The following is an 18600-nucleotide window of genomic DNA, read 5'->3' as shown; positions in this document are numbered from 1 at the left end:
GATTATATATATTTAGAGGAACCAGGAAATTCTACCATAAAACTTTTAGAACTCATAAGTAAATTCAGTAAGGAGCAAGATATAAGATTAATGCTCATAAATCCAATGCATTTTTATACATAAGTGATGAATCTTCAGAAAGAGAAGTTAGGAAAACTACCCCATTCACAATAGTTTCGAAAAAAATAAAATACTTGGGAATCAATCTCACAAAAGAGGTGAAAGACCTCTACAATGAGAACTACAGAACACTAAAGTAAGAAATTTTTAAAAATCTTAGAATATGGAAAGATATCCCATGTTCTTGGATAGGCAGAACTAATATTGTCAAAATGGCCATACTACCTAAAGTGCTATACAGATTCAATGTAATTCCAATTAAAATCCCAATGATGTACCTTACAGAAATAGAGCAAGAAATTATGAAATGCATCTGGAAGAATAAGAAACCCAGAATAGCCAAAGCAATCCTTAGCAGGAAGAGTGAAGCAGGGGATATCGCAATACCAGACCTTCAACTATACTACAAAGCAATAGTAACAAAAACAGCATTGTGTTAGACAAGTAGATCAATGGTACAGAATAGAGGACACGGACACAAACCCAAATAAATACAATTTTCTCATACTAGACAAAGGGGCCGAAAATATGCAATGGGGAAAAGATAGCCTTTTCAACAAATGGTGCTGGGAAAACTGGAAAACCATATGCAGTGGAATGAAACTAAATCCCTATCTCTCACCCTGCACAAAAATCAACTCACAATGGATCAAGGACCTTGGAATCAGACCAGAGACCCTGCATCTTATAGAAGAAAAAGTAGGTCCAAATCTTCAACTTGTTGGCTTAGGATCAGACTTCCTTAACAGGACTCCCATAGCACAAGAAATAAAAGCAAGAATCAATAACTGGGATAGATTCAAACTAAATAGCCTTCTCTCAGCAAAGTAAACTATCAGCAATGCAAAGAGAGAGCCTACAGAGTGGGAGAAAATCTTTGCCACTCATACTTCAGATAGAGCACTAATTTCCAGAATATATAAAGAACTGAAAAAACTCTATACCAAGAATACAAATAACCCAATCAACAAATAGGCTAAGGATATGAACAGACAGACATTTCACAGAAGAAGATCTACAATCAATCAACAAACATATGAAAAAATGTTCACCATCTTTAGTAATAAGAAAACTACAAATCAAAACTACCCTAAGATTCCATCTCACCCCAATTAGAATGGCAATTATCAAGAATACAAGGAACAATAGGTGTTGGAAAGGATGTGGGAAAAAAGGTACACTCATACATTGCTGGTGGGGCTGCAAATTAGTGCAGCCACTCTGGAAAGCCGTGTGGAGATTCCTTAGAAAACCTGTAATGGACTCACCATTTGATCCAGCTATCCCACTCCTTGGCCTATACCCAAAGGACTTAAAATCAGCATACTACAGAGATACAGCCACATCAATGTTCATAGCTGCCCAATTCACAATATCCAGATTGTGGAACCAAACTAGATGCCCTTCAATTGATGAATGGATAAAGAAACTGTGATATATATATATATATATATATATATATATATATATATATATACACCATGGAATATTACTCAGTCATAAAGCATAATAAAGTTATGGCATTCAGGCAAATGGATGCAGTTGGAGAACATCATGCTAATTGAGATAAGCCAATCTCAAAAAACCAAAGGATGAATGATCTCACTGATATGCGGATGATGACACATATAGGGGGTGGGAAGGGGGCAAGAATGGAGGAAGGAGGGACTGTATAGAGGGATAAGAGGGGAGGGAGGAGTGGGGGGGAGAAAAAAATAACAGAATAAATAAAAAACTATTACCCTAGGTAAATTTATGATTACACAAATGGTATGCCTCTACTTCATGTACAAACAGAGAAACAAGATGTATCCCATTTGTTTACAATAAAAATGAATTAAAAATTTTTTTGAAGTACTTAAACAAATAAAATAAAATCAGCACACCACAGTGACACAGCCACATCAATATTTACAGCAGCACAATTCACAATAGCTAAGCTATGAAGCCAACTGAGGTGCCCTTCAATAGATGAATGGATAAAGAAAATGTGGTATATATACACAATGGAATATGACTCCGCCATTTAGAAGAATGACTTTATGACATTTGCCAGTAAATGGATGAATGTGGAGACTCTCATATTAAATGAAATAAGCCAATCCCAAAAAAACAAAGGTTGATTGTTTTTGCCAATATGGGGAAACTAACCCACAACAAGGGGTGAGGGCAGGAGAATAGGAGTTCTATAGATTAGAAGAAAGGGAGGGAATAGGAAAAGAAAGGACGGTGGAATGAATAAGGCATAATTTTCCTAAGTACATGTATGAAAACACCACAGTGAATCCCACCATCGTGTACATTCACAAAAATGGGATCCTAATTAGAATAAGGCCCATATTTGCATAATTACAAAAAAAATGGATTCTACTTCATGTATAACTAAAAAGAACAAATTTTTTAAAAGATCCAAACTATATCAAGACTAATTGTGGCAACAGATAGCTATGTGTGGACTCTGGCCACTAACCAACCTGTGTGGGTGATACCCTCAGGATCCCACAAGGCAGAGTGACCATCCAGCATTCCAGTGAGTCCTCATCCCAGGTTCTAACACCTCTAACCCCACTATGTAGCCTAAAAACATCACTGGATGCACTGTCCACTAGAAAGAAGCCCTGTCCCCTGCCCAGGTCATCAAACACTAAACTGAGCTGCTGCTAAACCAGGTCACATGTATTCCCCAGGTCAGTTCTTCCTGCTTTCACCGTCCTGCCTGTCCCTCCTGGAGCCCAGGCTAATCATCTGCCCTTGGAGAATTCTACTGCCTCCAGGGAGAAGCCAGAGGGTGACTGTGGTCTATGTGCAGCAAGGGTGGGAAAATGAGAGGACAGCTGACTGCTCTTGACCCCACTCACTGTGCTTTCCTTAACACCACCACAACCCCATAGCTAGAGGCTCCCACTGGACAAAGGAGGGGAAAAGACAGAAGAGGAACAGGGAAGTGAGTTTAAAAAAAAAAATCAGAATGATTGGGGACATTTCAAGGGAGCAAGCCCAGCACCTGAGCAATGTGATAGCTCTGGGCCAGGGGTTTTATATGTTGCATCATAAAACAGGAGATGAATAGGAGGACATTCACCTTCATGGACAGCAGCTTCAGGGTATGCTCCAGCAGCTGCACAGGGAGAGCAGACAAGGGTCTCCTGGCAGCCCCATTATTAGGGGGTTTCTTGAGTCCTTAGAGCAGAGGGAGCAAACCCAGATAAACACTGAAGGAACGTGTAAAACACACCCAATTCACCCACCCAAGACAAGCAAACATTCCCACAGTGGTCCTGGAGACAACAGTAATGTGTCACACCATCACTCACCCACAGGCTGTGCTACCCAGCAAGACCTAGAAGTCAAGTGACAAGGCCTTCTGAGGTCAAGCAGATACAACTCATTGCAATGGTTTGAATGTGATTTGTCCCCACCAACACTCACATTTGGGTTTAGTCCTCAATGTGGCAGTGTTGAGAGGTGGGGCCTGGGGAGAGGTATTTGGAATATGGGACCAGAGTACTCGTGAATAGATTATGCCTTTCTTAGATGGGCAATTTCTGGCTTTATGGAGGGCCTGTATCAGTTACTTAGAGGGAAGGTTGTTATAAATCAAGTTTTACCTTCTCTTGCTCTGCTTCTGTATTGCTTTCCCTTCTGCTTTTCTGCTCTAAATTGGAGCCCTCATCAGATGTGAGTGCCTGACCTTGGACTTTTCAGAACCATGAACCAAAATAAACCTCTTTTTTAAATAAATGATCCAGTGTCATGTATTTTGTTATAGCAACAGAAAACAGACAGATACTCATTTTGGAAGGGAGATAGATGACTCTGGGAACAAGCTGAAACTCAAGACAGTTAGTGAAAAATGAAACTGAGTTCCTGCTTCCACAGCAGGACCAGGGATTCCCAGCCTACAAGGTGATGTTGGCTTCCTTTCATCTAGTAGTGCCATGGCTCCCACCATGGTGATTAATTACCAACAGCATCCTTGGAAGACAGGATATCCATTCCTGGCCATCTAATTCAGGATGAAAGGCTTCTGCCTCAAGACCTGCTCCCCCTCAGAGACTTTCAGTTTGGCCCCAGCTGTCATACGAGAAAGAACTCAGGGTCCTGATTCTATCTCTTCTCTTGCTACTTGTTCATCAGAGCTGGAAAGGAGCGTCTGGAGTGCACAGGCTCTAAGAACAGGTTGCCGGGTCTGTGCAGGTTCTCAAGGACCTGAGCCAGAAGGGGGTAGAGGTAGAAGTGTATCCAGGCTTGACAGAACCAACGTTTGACACCTACAGGGCTTCCTCCCATAAAGTGGGGGGAAAACAGCAGCCATCCAGACCAAACTGAGCATCCCTGGCCTCCCATGCAAATAGAGATCAGCCTGAGCTTGGGAACCTGGTAGTATTTGTACAGACACGAGGAGAGTATCAGCAGTCACAGACCAGTCCCTGCAGGAATGGAGCCGACTCTGGGCTACTGCTCCCCCATCCCCACTGACTAGCACATAATGAATTGAAATAAAATCAGTGCTCTCTGGAGTGTAGCCCCAGTCTGCTTTACAAGAGACAGATGCAGTTATGTCACACAATGGAGCAAATCAGGAAAAACAGTGATATAATCTCCAGGCCCATGGCCTCTGGGGACCAAGATTCACAGCCCCACATAGCTGGGATGAAGAAAAATATTTGAATGCATGGACCCTGCAGAGTGAAGAGGGGCCACTGTGCAGGATGCTCAGCATGGGGTCAGAAGAGATAGAAATACTTGTCCAGAGTATCCTTTTATGTCAACAGAAGGCAGAGGTGCTATGAAGGAAAGGAACTGAGCCAAGGAAAGGAACCGCTGGGGTGCCACTGTCACTGCGCTGGGTGTCATGACTTTACTTCCACCCAGCCCATGGAAAACACGAGATCCAACACAACCTGGATACTTACTCCACCTAGCCATGGCAGGAGGACCTGAGCTGAGGGAAAGCGAGCTCCCTGAGCCCTGGCTTCAGGATGGTGCCTCATCTCAGCCCCATTCTGCTCTACAAGAGGTTGCATGAGGGCATGTGGTCATGTTTCACCCTGCCCTGTGGTGATTTTGATGTGTTTGGATCTACGGGAAAGTCTCTGTTGGATGAGAGGAAGCCAGATGTTTAGCACTCCAAAAAAGAAGGTAAATATTGCTGTTGGAGGCCATCACTGCCAATCGTTTTATTTAAAAAGGAAGTAAAAGTGAACCTAAAAGAATGAGGCAACAGCCCCTTTGTCCCACAGGCACCTGGCACCATCTCAGACTCCATTTCCCCAATGCAGGGACCCTGGGCCACAATGAGGCACCCTAGTCCCTGTCAAGGTCACTGCCCTGCATGGTGAGTGTGCCTTGTCACTTCACTCCACACTGTGTGTCCTCACTCCAGGAAGGCATTACCCAGGGTGGGGGTCCGATATATTTTCCCAGGTCTTTGAGAAGGACATCAACCTGAGAAGCCAGCATGAGAACCATCTGTTTCTTTTAGTTGTCTTGAATAAGGGGTTTAACTTTTCTGACTGAAGCTTACCTGTTAGATAGTTACAAACTCTCAGTATCTGTAGGTTATTGGGTTCAAGAATCACCCTTCCAACAGAAACCAAAATCCATGAATGCTCAAGCACTATATATAAAATGGAATTGTATTTTCATATAACTTATGTACATCCCCCCAAGTACTTTGAAATCACCTCACCTTACAGTATCTTATACAATATCGCTGCTATGTGAAAAGTTGTTATACAAAGGACGAATGATATCACTAATAAGTGGAGGATGACACATAATGGGGGGAGGGAAGGGTTAGTGTTAGGGTTAGAGTTAGGGTTAGGGAGGGGGGCAAGTATGGAGGAAGGAACTACTGTATAGAGGGTAAAGAGGGGTGGGAGGGGTGGGGGGAAGGGAAAAAATAACAGAATGAATCAAACAACATTACTCTATGTAAATTTATGATTACACAAATGGTATGCCTTTACGCCATGTACAAACAGAGAAACAACATGTATCCCATTTGTTTACAATAAAAAAAAAAAATAAGAAAAGTTGTTATACAGTATCGTTTAGGGGGAAATGACAAGAAATAAAGTCTGTACATGTTCAATACAGATGCAATTTTTCTGTTTTGATTCATGGTTGGTTGGATCAGAGGATATGGGATCTGTGGATGCCAAGGACTTATTTTTAATATTTTCCATTTGATAAACTTGGTTTATGTATCAGTTTCATGCTGGGCAAGGAGAAAGGAGTATTCTCCTGATATATAACCAGAAGTTTCCTAAAGTACTCCAGAGCATTCTCTAGATACCTCCACCATGGGACCCACTTCCTGAAGGTCCCACAGGGAATGAAGCAAGCTGGGTTCTTGTGTTCAGGGTAACCCTAGTGTCTTGGTCACTGTCCCTATACCCATCTCCCAGTGGTACTTCTCCTGTGCCTAGGTTCCGATGCCCTCAGGTGCATCCTGCCTTCCAAAGCCCCTAGAACACCTACACAGGCATCCTTTTCAGACACTATCTGTACTCCAAATGTCTCTTCAGAGACACACAGATAGGCCTCACTCTTGCTAGAAAGTAAATGACTAACCAGCTTCCTCTCCATGCATTTGCCTTCTCAAAGGAAACCACTCTATCTGTGTTACCTACCACACACCTGTCTCTCTTCACTCCTGAGCTACCAAATGAATTTGAAAGGGAATAAACATGTTGTCACAAAAAGAATTGAAATCAGGTGGTCAGCAAGCTGGCACAAGATTTCAGTCAATTTCTAGAAGACAGAAGGCAGATGGAAATGCATTAGTGGATGAGACAGGTGGGAGCCGCAGCCCAAACAGGCAGGTGGGAAGGGTCTGCTGGAAGGACCCAGAGAAGGAACATGCTGAGAAGCATCATCATGAAAGGCCACCACAAACAAGCCAACAGGATCCAGCTTCCCATTGTTTACAACAGGAAGATCATTAAGGAAAAGGCCCATTGGGCCACGACATGTCATATTTTCATTCTTGCCAAGAAAAGTAGTGACACACCCAGAAACAGCCTCACCTGTCTAGGCCCCAGGACTCCACCTCTGAGGGCCGGGAACAAGCCGTGGCCAACAGCAGTTGAACAAGAAGGGACATGCCAGCCCTGCCCAGGCTTTAGCTGCCTCCTCAGGTCACGACCAGCACAGAACACAGAGCATGTGACACAGAGCACTCCTCCCAAAAATGGTCTTCAAATTTAGAGGGCAGTGTGAACAAATAAAGTCAACTAACAACAGAGCATTGTAAGGCAACTAGAAACTTCCCAGCCCTCTTCCTTTTTCCCTGACCCCCAGACACACATGGAAAACGGACACAACAGCCATACACACAGAACACACAGACACACACAGACACACAGACACACACAGGCACTCACAGAACACATACATGGACATATAAACAAATATAGAACACATGGATAAGCATACACACAGAACACACAACAGACACCAAGAGAGATGCACACAGACACACACGAACACATAGAGGACACATACACAGAAACACATTTACACAGGTCACACAAAGAACACACACACATATACATAGATATAGACACACAGAGTCACAAATACCACACTGACCCACAAAACACACAAAGAAACACAAAAACACATACAGAACATGCACACATACATAGAACACAACAACCCACATATACACACACACACTGATACAGACACCCACCTACACACACAGACACCTGTGGACACATGCATACATACAAAACACACAGAGATACATGCAGAACACATGCATAAACACAAAAACAGACACAAACATATAGACACAGAGACACATACAGAACACACATAACAGAGAGAGAGACACTCACATACACACACAGACACAAAGAACACACATTCTTACAAATGGCAACACAGACATGTATACACACACACAGAACCTGCACACTCAAACACAGATATCACACACTGACATATGCACATACACACATAGAACACACACAGAGACACACATCCATATGCAGAACACACACAGAGACACACAAGGATACTGACATAAATATAGACATGCATACATACGTGCGAAGAACATACATGTACACACACAGAACATTTACACACACATACACACACACACAAAAAAAAAACACAGGCACAGACACACACACTCACACATTTGGGGACTGGAAATGCCTGTGATAGTAGCGATTCTTTATGTGGCACTTTTTTACATACTGAATTATTACAACTCTCTGCATAGTCAATCCAATTAATTCTCAGTCCTACTCCACGTAGTAAGGAACATCACACTCCTTTTATTTTAAAATTTATATATAAGAAAAGTTGTTGTTTGGAGTTATAATTCTAAGAGTTTTACCAATTGCATCAAATCATGTAACCACAATGAGCATTCAGGAAGGCCTCTTCACCCCAAAATCCCTCATGCTGCCTGTTGTGGACAACCCACCCCCCCAACTCCAGTCCCAGCAGCCTATTCTCTGTCCCTATGTCAACAATACATTTTTAAAAGACAACTGTGTTGGTGTCCAGGACTTCACCCTTCTCCCGTAGCCATATTGCTACAGTCTGGGGATAATGCAAATTAAGACAGAAAACATAGAGTGGCAAAACTTTAGAAAAGTTTATGGTATCTTATACTATATACCTGAAGTTAAACAAAATGCCAGACTCTGTTAGTTAGCTCTCCATTTCTGTCTTCTGTGTTAGTCAGATTTCCATTACTATAATAAAAGTACTTGAGATCATCAACTTAAAAAGAGGAAAGGTTTATTATGGTTCATGGTTTCATAAGTTTCAGTCCATGCACAATAGAATATGTTGTCTCTGGGCCTGTAGTAAGGTAGTATATCATGTCAAGAACACAAGGTGAAATAATCTGTTCACCCAGCAGCCAAGCATCAAAAAGAGAGAAAGGAAGGGCCAGGATCCCAATATCCCCTTCAAGGGCACACCACCATATGATCAGAAGACTTCCCAGTCAGCCTCACCCCTTAAAGGTCCCACCACCAGGCAGTAGCATTAAAGACTGGAGACCAAGTCTTTAACATACAGGCTTTTGAGGAACACATATTCAAACCATAGCACTGACCAAGCCCAGTTTAAATAGATAAACTTTATAAAAAGTCATTAAGCCCCAGATTATGTAACTTCCCAAGTCTTCTCATTCCTTGTGGTCAGCACTGAACAATGATCACAGCCTGACATATGGTATTCACATGTAAAAAAATTAAATTGGGCCCCTACTTCAAACCCTTTACAAAAAATTAATTACAAAACATATCACAGACCTAAAACTGTATAACTCCTAGGAAAAAGGGTAAAGCTTGGTGATATTGAATTTAGCAGTGATTTCTTGAATATGACACCAAAATCACAAGCAAAAAATGAAAAATGAACAAATTGGACTTCATGAAAATTTAAAACTTTTGTGCAAAAAAACATAAAAACATAAAAAAAGAACACACACACACACACACACACACACACAAACCTGATGACCCAATTTTAAAATGGACATAAAGAACCTGACAGACATTTCCCCAAAGAAGACAAACAGCCAAGAAGAATATGAAAGGATGCATAACATAACTGATTTTTGAAAAAAAATACAAACCAAAATTACAATAAGAGACTACTTTGCACCAATTAGAATGGTCATTATAAAAAAAAAAAAATTATAAGTATTGTTGAGAAAGTGGGGAAATTGGAACCCTTGTACATTTCTGGTAAGAATATAAAATTGTACAGCTCCTGCAAAAAACAGCATGGAAGTTCCTCAAAATTTTGAACATAAAACTGATATCTGATCCGGCAATTCCACTTCTAGGTGTAGAGTCAAACGAATTATAAGCAGGCCTCAAAGAGATATTTGTACACCCACATTCACAGTAGCATCATTCACAATAGTCAAAAGATAGAGAACACTTAAGTGTCCATCAACAAATGGACAGTGTTTCAGTCAGGGTTTTCTAGAAGAACAGAATCAACAGGAAGTGTAATTATAAAAAAGGGATTTATTAGATTGGCTTACACAACCAGAAGCTGGATAGCCCGCAATGGCTGTCTGCAGGCTGGAGAAATGGAGGAACCAGTAGCTGTGCAGTCTAGAGTCTACTTAGACTCTGAATAAGAGGAATCAACGATACTACCCTAGTCTAAGACCAAACACTTCTGGAAACTCCCTAGGAATCACTGGCAGAATCCGCTTTGGAAGAGTGAAGGAAGCAAGAGTCTGATGTCCTCAGGAGATCACAGCAGCAATCAAGAATTGGTTCAAGAAGAATCGAGCTTGGGTCTGCTACTACTTCTTTGTTCTTCGGACTTTTATTCCATCCAAGACATCATCCTATTGGACAGTGCTTCCCATGCTTAGGGAGGGTCTCTACTTCAGTTAGCTATCCCACATGCCAATCATTCCTAGACACACCTTCATTAACACACCCAGAAGCCTCTTAATCTTCAGCATCTCTCAATCCAATCAAGTTGACAATTCAAATTAACCATTACAGATGGATAAACAAAACTTGGTTTGTACATACAATGGATTCCTAACCACCAAAATGAGTGGAGGAGGTCTGATATATCCTAAGACATTGTTAGACCTCAAAAACATTGTTACATGAGATAAGCCAGGCATGAAATGACTAATAATGTATGATTTCATTTATGTGACGTACCTAGAATAGGCAAATTCTAAAGAGAGAAAGTAGGATAGGGCTTTCCCAGAGCTGAAGGGAGAGGAAATGCAAAATTATTGTCCAGTAGTTGCACAGTTTCTGTGAGGAGTGATAAACATTTGGGAAATAAGAGTGATGGTTAACAAACAGTGAACATAACCAATCCCACTAAATTGTACACTTATAAATTATTAAAATGGCAAATTTTATGTTTACAAAGAATACCAATCTTTTAAATGAATAATGTAATACATCCTAAACCATTGCATTGTATACTTTAAGTGAGCAAATTGTATGATATGTGAATTTTATCTCAATAAAGATGTTTTTTAAAAGAGTAGGGGGAGAAGAAGGAGAAAAAAACTTAGTGGAAGCTACCACCAGTCATGAGGTTGGTCCCCTTGGTACTTGGTGCTGGGACAGTTAGTAGGTTATGACTGTAGCATCTACCGGCACATAATGATGCCCACAGCAAACCTCACAAAGACTCCATTTCTTGTGCCAGGTGGGGAAATGGGTAATCTCCACCTTTCCCACCCACATCCCTATTTGTAAGAGAATTGAGATGTGCAACCACCTAAAAACATCTGCACAGCAAAATCAAAGACTTGGGCCACGCAAGGACCAAAGGAACTGTCACACCTGCCTGTGGCTGCAAAGACCCACACCTGGGTCATGCTGCAGAGAAAGGTGGCAGCTGGTCTCAAGTTTTATGTCCCTTCTCAGCTCTATTTTTTATTTGTCCTCAGTATCAATATACATGTGCAAACTACCAACTTCATTCTGCTGTTACCAATCTACCAAAGGCATTAATTATGATTTGATTCTCTAAAGCAGAAAAATGTCTCATTTCTTTATATTTCCATCCTCTTCTGGATGTTATCAGCAGTGCTTATGCACAGAGACCAACTTGAATGAGAAATTCAGACCAAAGAGAATAGGTAATAGGGTCCATTGTAGGCTCTATACTGCAAAAGTCGCTCAAGGAAGTAGAAATTAGAGATATTCTGCATATGCACCCCTGGACATAAGAGGCTGACCCAGACCTCACCCAGATAGAATCCAAGGTGGAAGCATTGTCATTGGCACGTATAGGATTTGTGTCCATGGTGGATTTGTGTCCCTGAAGCTCCCAGGATAGGTCTCATGGAAACTACAGGAATAAGAACCATTGACTGGTCTAGCTCTGTGTGCCAGATGCAGCCCCCTTGAGCTGCGCCTGAAGAGACAGCTTTGTAGAGATTGAAATTCTCTAAGTTACACAGCACGTAAGCACAGAAGCCAGGTTGCCAAGACTAAGTTTTTCTGACCCTGAATGCAGCCCATCAACCATTAAACTATTTTGCCTCCTACTCATCCCACACACTGATTCCAATAGCAATTGCCACAGGTGTCAAACACCTCCAAGCAAAGATGTGATTGGAGAGCCTGGGATGCAGAGTACCTAGAACAGAGTTAAAGCTCTACAGTATTTGCCAACTTGTATACAAAGTGGATGACTATTTGCATCTTCATGAAATGGCCCTTTTGTCATGAGAACAATAATTCTCAACATCTCCCTCCAAGTAGCAGAATTATATACCCACAACTTTGCATGACAACTTTTCAGTTCCACACTTAAGGAGGCAGAGAGTATTTACCTACCCTCATCTGTGAGTTTGACCAAAAGAATAGAATAAAGTAGAAGTAATAATGTGCTGACACGGGCTGGGGTTGTGGTTCAGTGCTTGCCTAGCACATGTGAGGCCCTGACTTCAATCTTCAGCACCACATAAATAAATGAATGAATAAGTAAATAAATAAAATAAAGGTAAATATAGTAATAATAATGATGTGCTGACACCAAAACAAAGTCCATAGAGGTCTTGTGTATTTCTATTTATCTTCTGGTGCTTCTCCAGGGATACAAGGACATACCTGGACTTATCTACTAGAGCACATGAGAAATATGGAGCACATTTCTCCATCAGACTACTCCCAGTTAACCCACATAGGCATCTTAGCTTTGTAGTGCTTGGTTATACAGATAGAATTGGCAGGCCCAACGGTCATTCCTTTGCTTGAGGTGAGCAGTTCAGTGATGCTGACCCATCTTACAGATGAGGAAATTAAAGCTTGGAGGTGCCCAAGATCATATAAGTTGTATGTGTTAGGGCTGGGAACACAGGTGATCTGACTTATTGGACAGAAGACTCTATTATTTTTACCATCCTTTGTGAAATCGAGCCAAAGCTCCTCAAATTACCTTGAAATACCAAGTTGCTTTTGCAGTGGAGCTTTCTATTTCTGCTTCTGTTTCTTGTATTCTGTGCATCAAATTTCCTGGTTTCCATTAAAAGCCAAAACAGCCTGTAATGCCAGAGACTAGGAAGGCTGAGGCAGGAGGATCACAAGTTCAATGCCAGCCTCAGCAATTTATCAAGGCCCTGAGCAGCTCAGCAAGACCTCAGGGTCAAGTACCACTGGGTTCAGTCCCTAGTACCACAAATCAAACAAAAAAGCCAACACAGTAACATGAAAAGAAGAAAGCCTTGGAAATTGAATGGGGCCTTTCTTAAAAGGATGTGACTGTCAGCTTTGCATACCAAGGCATGCTGCTCACTCCTCATCACTCTATTTAGAGGGGGTTGACACCAGTAGGGATTTTTCTTAGAATCAGGGTGTGTAACACATGAAAGGCAACATGAGCTGGTGATTCAGGGTCAGAATGACTTAGTCCTGGCAACCTGGCTTCTATGCTTCTGTGCTGCATGACTTAGGGAATTTCAATCTCTCCAAAGCTGTCTTCTCAGGAACAACCCAGGGGGGCTGAATCTGGCACACAGAGCTGGGCCAGTCAATGGTTCTTATTCCTGTAGTTTCCATGAGACTCGTCCTGGGAGCTCCAGGTTCCACCATGGACACAAATCCTGTATGTGTCAATGACAGTTATTCAGGTCTTCATGGAAATGCACTGACTTTCAGACTCCAGCTTCCCAGGCTAGTGAACAACAGGTTAAAAATAGAACCAACACTTTTAAATTTTTGCTATCTAACTAGGAACAGTGGCACAAACTTATAATCCCAACAACTCAGGGTGGCTAAAACAGGAAGATCATAACTTCAAAGCTAGCCTCTGTATCTCAACTAGACACTGTCTCAGAATTAAAAAAAAAAAAAAGTACTTAGGATGCAGCTCAGTGGTAAAACCCCATAGGTTCAATCCCCAGCACCAAAAAATGAAAACAAAAAAATAAGAAGTCTGGGACATTCTAAAAAGAATTGTATTTGGTTGGGCTGCTTTTGCTCAGGGGCAAAGTCTTCAGCCACTTGTTTTTAAACACAATAGGTCTAACATGTGTATCACTAATATAAATTATACAGCATCACACCTTTCCTGGGAAGTCAGTGATTCTTCAGGAACCCAGTTCACAGTCACAAATCAAGTCTTGAGCATAGGACAGTCCCCCCTATAGACAGTTATCAACCTACTAAATTTCTTAAACACAAGTAAAGCAAATGAGTTTAATTGAGAGACATTTCATCTTTTCCTGACTAATTGCTGGATGTTCAGTTAAGTCTGGCCCAACACTAAGGGGGCAGTGAGAAATCATAACTTGTCTAAGCCGTCCTTAGGAGTCCAGTTCCTTTTGTAGTGTTTATTCATGTTGGGCATATGACCTTCTTCTGGCCAATGAAACATTAGGGAAAAAACCTCCTAAGAACTTTGAAGAAAGACAGTTTCCTCTATGATAAAAAGCCAATCTCAATATCTGTTCCCTCCCCTACAGTCTTTCCACTGTATTTTGATTTTGAACATGATAATATGGGAAGACAGTATGGAAAAACAATACCTGGACCTGAGGCAGCAATTTTGAAACATAAGGCAACAAACCTGAAGAAAAAAAGTCAACAGGCCAAAGGTGGCAGAGAAGAAGGATGGACAGAGCCTGAGTCCTAGATGATGGATCTGGACCACTGAATCAGCTCTGGCACTGGCTCTCTCTCTGCTTCATGTAATTCGAATAAACATGTGGCTATTTTTAAGGGTATTGGGTATTGAGACCTGGGGCACTTTACCACTGAGTTATATCCCCAGCGCTCTTTTTTTGTTTTATTCTGTTTTGCTTTGAGACAGGGACTCACTAAATTGTCCAGGTTGACCTCATACTTATGATCCTCCTTGCCTCAGCCTCCCGAGTTACTGAGATTACAAGCATGATCCACTGCACCTAACTAATTATGTGACTCTTTTTAAATCAATTATTAATCTGAGGATCAAATCCTTGAAGTTGAAAGCAAGATCTCCCCCACCCCATCCCCATGTGTGAAAGCCCTGCCTAGCCTGCTAACTGACCAGGTTCACCTCCCCGGTATAAATGGGGCATGTGGGCTGCCTAATGAGGCAAGGAGGATAGCACTGAGCCTGTGGGGCCATCAGGTGAGGATGCTAAACTTCCGCACTGCCTCCAACTGCATGCAGAAAGGCATTCAGTCCCACCTGGTCTTCAGGTTTTTCCAGGATCCAGCCAGATGCCAGGAGCAGGTGGATACTTGTAGGAAAGCTAACTTAGAAGATGAAGCAGCTAATCAACTAAATAAACATGATCAATTATGTGTCAAACACTTTAAGAACTCTATGATCTGTGGAATTAGTCCTCACAGGGCAGTTAGTCAACATAATGCAATATCAACAATATTTGATCTTCCCAGTCATTTGAATAAACCACATAGTAGACACAGAAAATAAATAAAAGAATTGAGTGAAGATGAAATCAGGACACTGAAACAAAAAAATGGATGAAACTTCTGCACAGGAACAAAAACATAAAGAAACTACAGCAATGCTCAGAATATATCTGTGCAGAAACAGGTAGTGAGACTGATGAAGATACTTCTCTATCAAATGTTGAAGAGAAGAACAAAAAAAAAATACTCAAAGTCTTCATTTGACTCTTGATTTTGATTCTTCTTGGAAAATAAAACATACCTCTGGATGGACATGAAACTGATGAAATCCTGGTGGGTCTCTTAACTCCTGATTTAAGCACTGCTTGAATGCCAGATAAATTCTGTTAAGAGGTCCTAAGAAAGTGCCATGAGACCACAATGTGTTCATTGCTCGGTTCTAAAATATAGCAGAAACAGACACTAGAGATCTGAAAGCTGCACTGGGGACTCACTTCTTTTCCATTAGCACTGACAATGTGGTGGACATAGGAGGGGAAGAGTACCTTCCTGTATTGGTGAGGTTTGTGGATGAATCTCATAACCTAAGAGAAGAATGTGTGTGTTTCCTGCCTTATGAAGCTGATGCAGGAATTTTGGCTGTGAAATTTCACACTACAGTAACCAAAAAGTAGGGATAAATACAGAATGTTGTCATGGCCAGGCTTACATTGTGTCTAGTATACAAAAATGTCATTGATTTCAGTGTGATTTTCGTATTCTACTTTTACTGAATTAGCTTATTACTTCTAACAATATTTTTGTGAGCATAATCTTTAGGGTTTCCCACATATAAGATCACATTATCTGTGAACAGAGATAATTTTACTTCTTCTTTTACAACTTAGATTGGCTTTATTCACTTTTCATGCTTAATTGCTCTGGCAAGGACTTCCAGTAGTACTAAACAGAAGAGTTGAGAACAGGCATCTTCATTTTATTCCTGAAATAAGATAAAAAGAATTCCACTTTTCCACTTTCACCATCAAGGATGATGTCTTCTGTAGAGTTCTAACATTTGATATTCATTATGTTAAAAGTTTCTTTCTAATACTAGTTTTTGAGGACTTTTTTTTAATCATGAAAGGGTGTTGAATTTTGTCAATTTTTTTTTCCATCAGTTAAGAAGATTGTGTGGTTTTTATCCTATAATGTGGTGTACTGCACAGATGTTTATATGCTACATACTGGAAATTATAAAACATTTCCCAAAAAAAATCAAAGTAGACATGAACAAATGGAAAGACTTCTCATGTTCATGGATTAAAAAACTTAATTTTTTAAGATTTAAATATTATACAAAGTATTACACAGATTTGAGGCAATATCCATCAAAATTCCAATATTTTTACAGAAATAGAAAAACACATTCTAAATTCATATGTAATCTCAAAGGAACGTGAATTATTAAGACAGTGCTGAAAAAAGAAGAACAAAGTTGAAGGACTCGACTTCTTGGGTTTCAAAACTTACTCCAGAGCTATAGTAATCAATACAATATTCTGGCATAAGGACAGACATCTTGGCCAATGGTATAGAATGAAGAAGCCATCACAAATATGACAAATATGGTCAAATAATTCTGAACAAGGATGCCAGGACCATTCAAAGGGAAAAGACAGATTTTCCAATAAATGATGCTTGAAAAATTAGAGATCCATATGCAAAAGAATGAGACTAGACCCTTACCTAACACCACATACAAAAAATTAACTCAAAATAGATCAAAGACCTAGCTGTGAGAAGCAAAACTATATAACTCTTAGAAGAAAACAGGGCAAAGTCTTCACAAAATTGGATTTGACAATGCTTTTTTAGATATGGCATCAAAGGCACAGGCAAAAAAAGAAAAAAATAGATCAATTGGACTTTGTAAAAACTTTAAAATTTTGTACATCAAAAGACACCATCAAAGTAAAAAGGCAACCCACAGAATGGAGGGAAATGTTTGTGTATATATCTGATAAGGGATTGTCAGATATTCAGAATACACAAAGAACTCCTAAAACAACAACAGCAACAAATTTTTTTTTAATGGGCAAAGAACTTTAATAGACTTTTCTCCAAAGAAGATATACAAATAACCAATATGCAGATGAAAATATGCTCAACCTTACTTTAAATAAATAAATAAATAACTTACAAGAGTTGGTGAGGACGTGAGAAAATTACAACCCCTGTGCACTGTTGGTAGGAATACAGAATGGTACAAACATTATGGAAAACAGCATGGCAGTTTTTTTATTCAAAAAATAAAATATATATAATTACCAGATGATCCAGCAATTCCACTTCTGGGTGTATAGTCAAAAGAATTGAAAGCAGGGTCTCAAAGAAATATCTGCATGCCAATATTCATAGCAGCATTAGGCACAACAGCTAAAATGTGGGAGGGAAAATCCAAGTGTCCATCAATGAATGAATGGATAAGCAAAATTTGGCATACACAAAAAATGAAATATTATTTGGCCTTAAAAAATAAAGTCTGACACATGCTACATCAATGAATCTTGCAGATATTATTCTAAGTGAAATAAGCCCATCTCAAAAAGACAAAGGCAAACACTATATGAGTTTATTATATAAAATGTGTAGAGCAGTAAAAATAATAGAAACAGAAAGAAGAATTGTAGATGCCAGGAACTGGTGGGGAAGATAGAATGAGGAATTATTGTTTAATGCTACATAATTTGATTTGTAAGATGAAGGATTTCTGGAGATGGATGGCAACAATATTTGCATAATAATATGAATGTGTTCAATACCACTGAACTGAACACTTAAAAATGGTTAAGATAGTACTTTTTATGTTATATGTATATTATCAAAATTAGAAATTGGGGGGGTAGACTTTCAATTTTAAAAGTTTTTAAACCTCTTAGAAAATTAGGACTAGAAAGACATTTGCTCAACCTAAACAGGGTACCTATAAAAAGACTTGAGCAAACCTCATACCCAATATAAAAATGATAGAATCTGAACATGACAAAAACATCTACATTCACAATTTCTATTCAACATCATGTTGAAGGAGCTTAGCCAGCACAAGAAGACAAGTAAAATTCTTTTTTAAGTATATAAGAATTGGAAAGGA

At 40.2% G+C, this 18600-nt stretch overlaps 1 protein-coding gene across 10 annotated transcripts in view; it reads right to left on the bottom strand.

Moving 5' to 3' along the window:
* LOC306651254 (adipocyte plasma membrane-associated protein-like) overlaps positions 1-18600 on the bottom strand; it is a 191115-nt gene that overhangs the window by 90622 nt on the left and 81893 nt on the right. The window contains exon 8 of one of the 10 annotated variants that reach the window (XM_079123797.1): positions 17858-17885. The exons of the other annotated variants lie outside the window; for them this stretch is intronic. Coding sequence (XP_078979923.1) covers positions 17873-17885 — 13 coding nt within the window. The 3' untranslated portion in view covers positions 17858-17872. Of the gene's footprint in view, positions 1-17857; positions 17886-18600 lie in introns of those variants that run through there. 10 annotated transcript variants of the gene reach the window in all.

This window comes from Sciurus vulgaris, assembly GCF_902686455.1.
Source record: "Sciurus vulgaris genome assembly, chromosome: 2".
NCBI lineage: Eukaryota > Metazoa > Chordata > Mammalia > Rodentia > Sciuridae > Sciurus > Sciurus vulgaris.
This window is presented reverse-complemented; position numbering and strand designations above follow the sequence as displayed.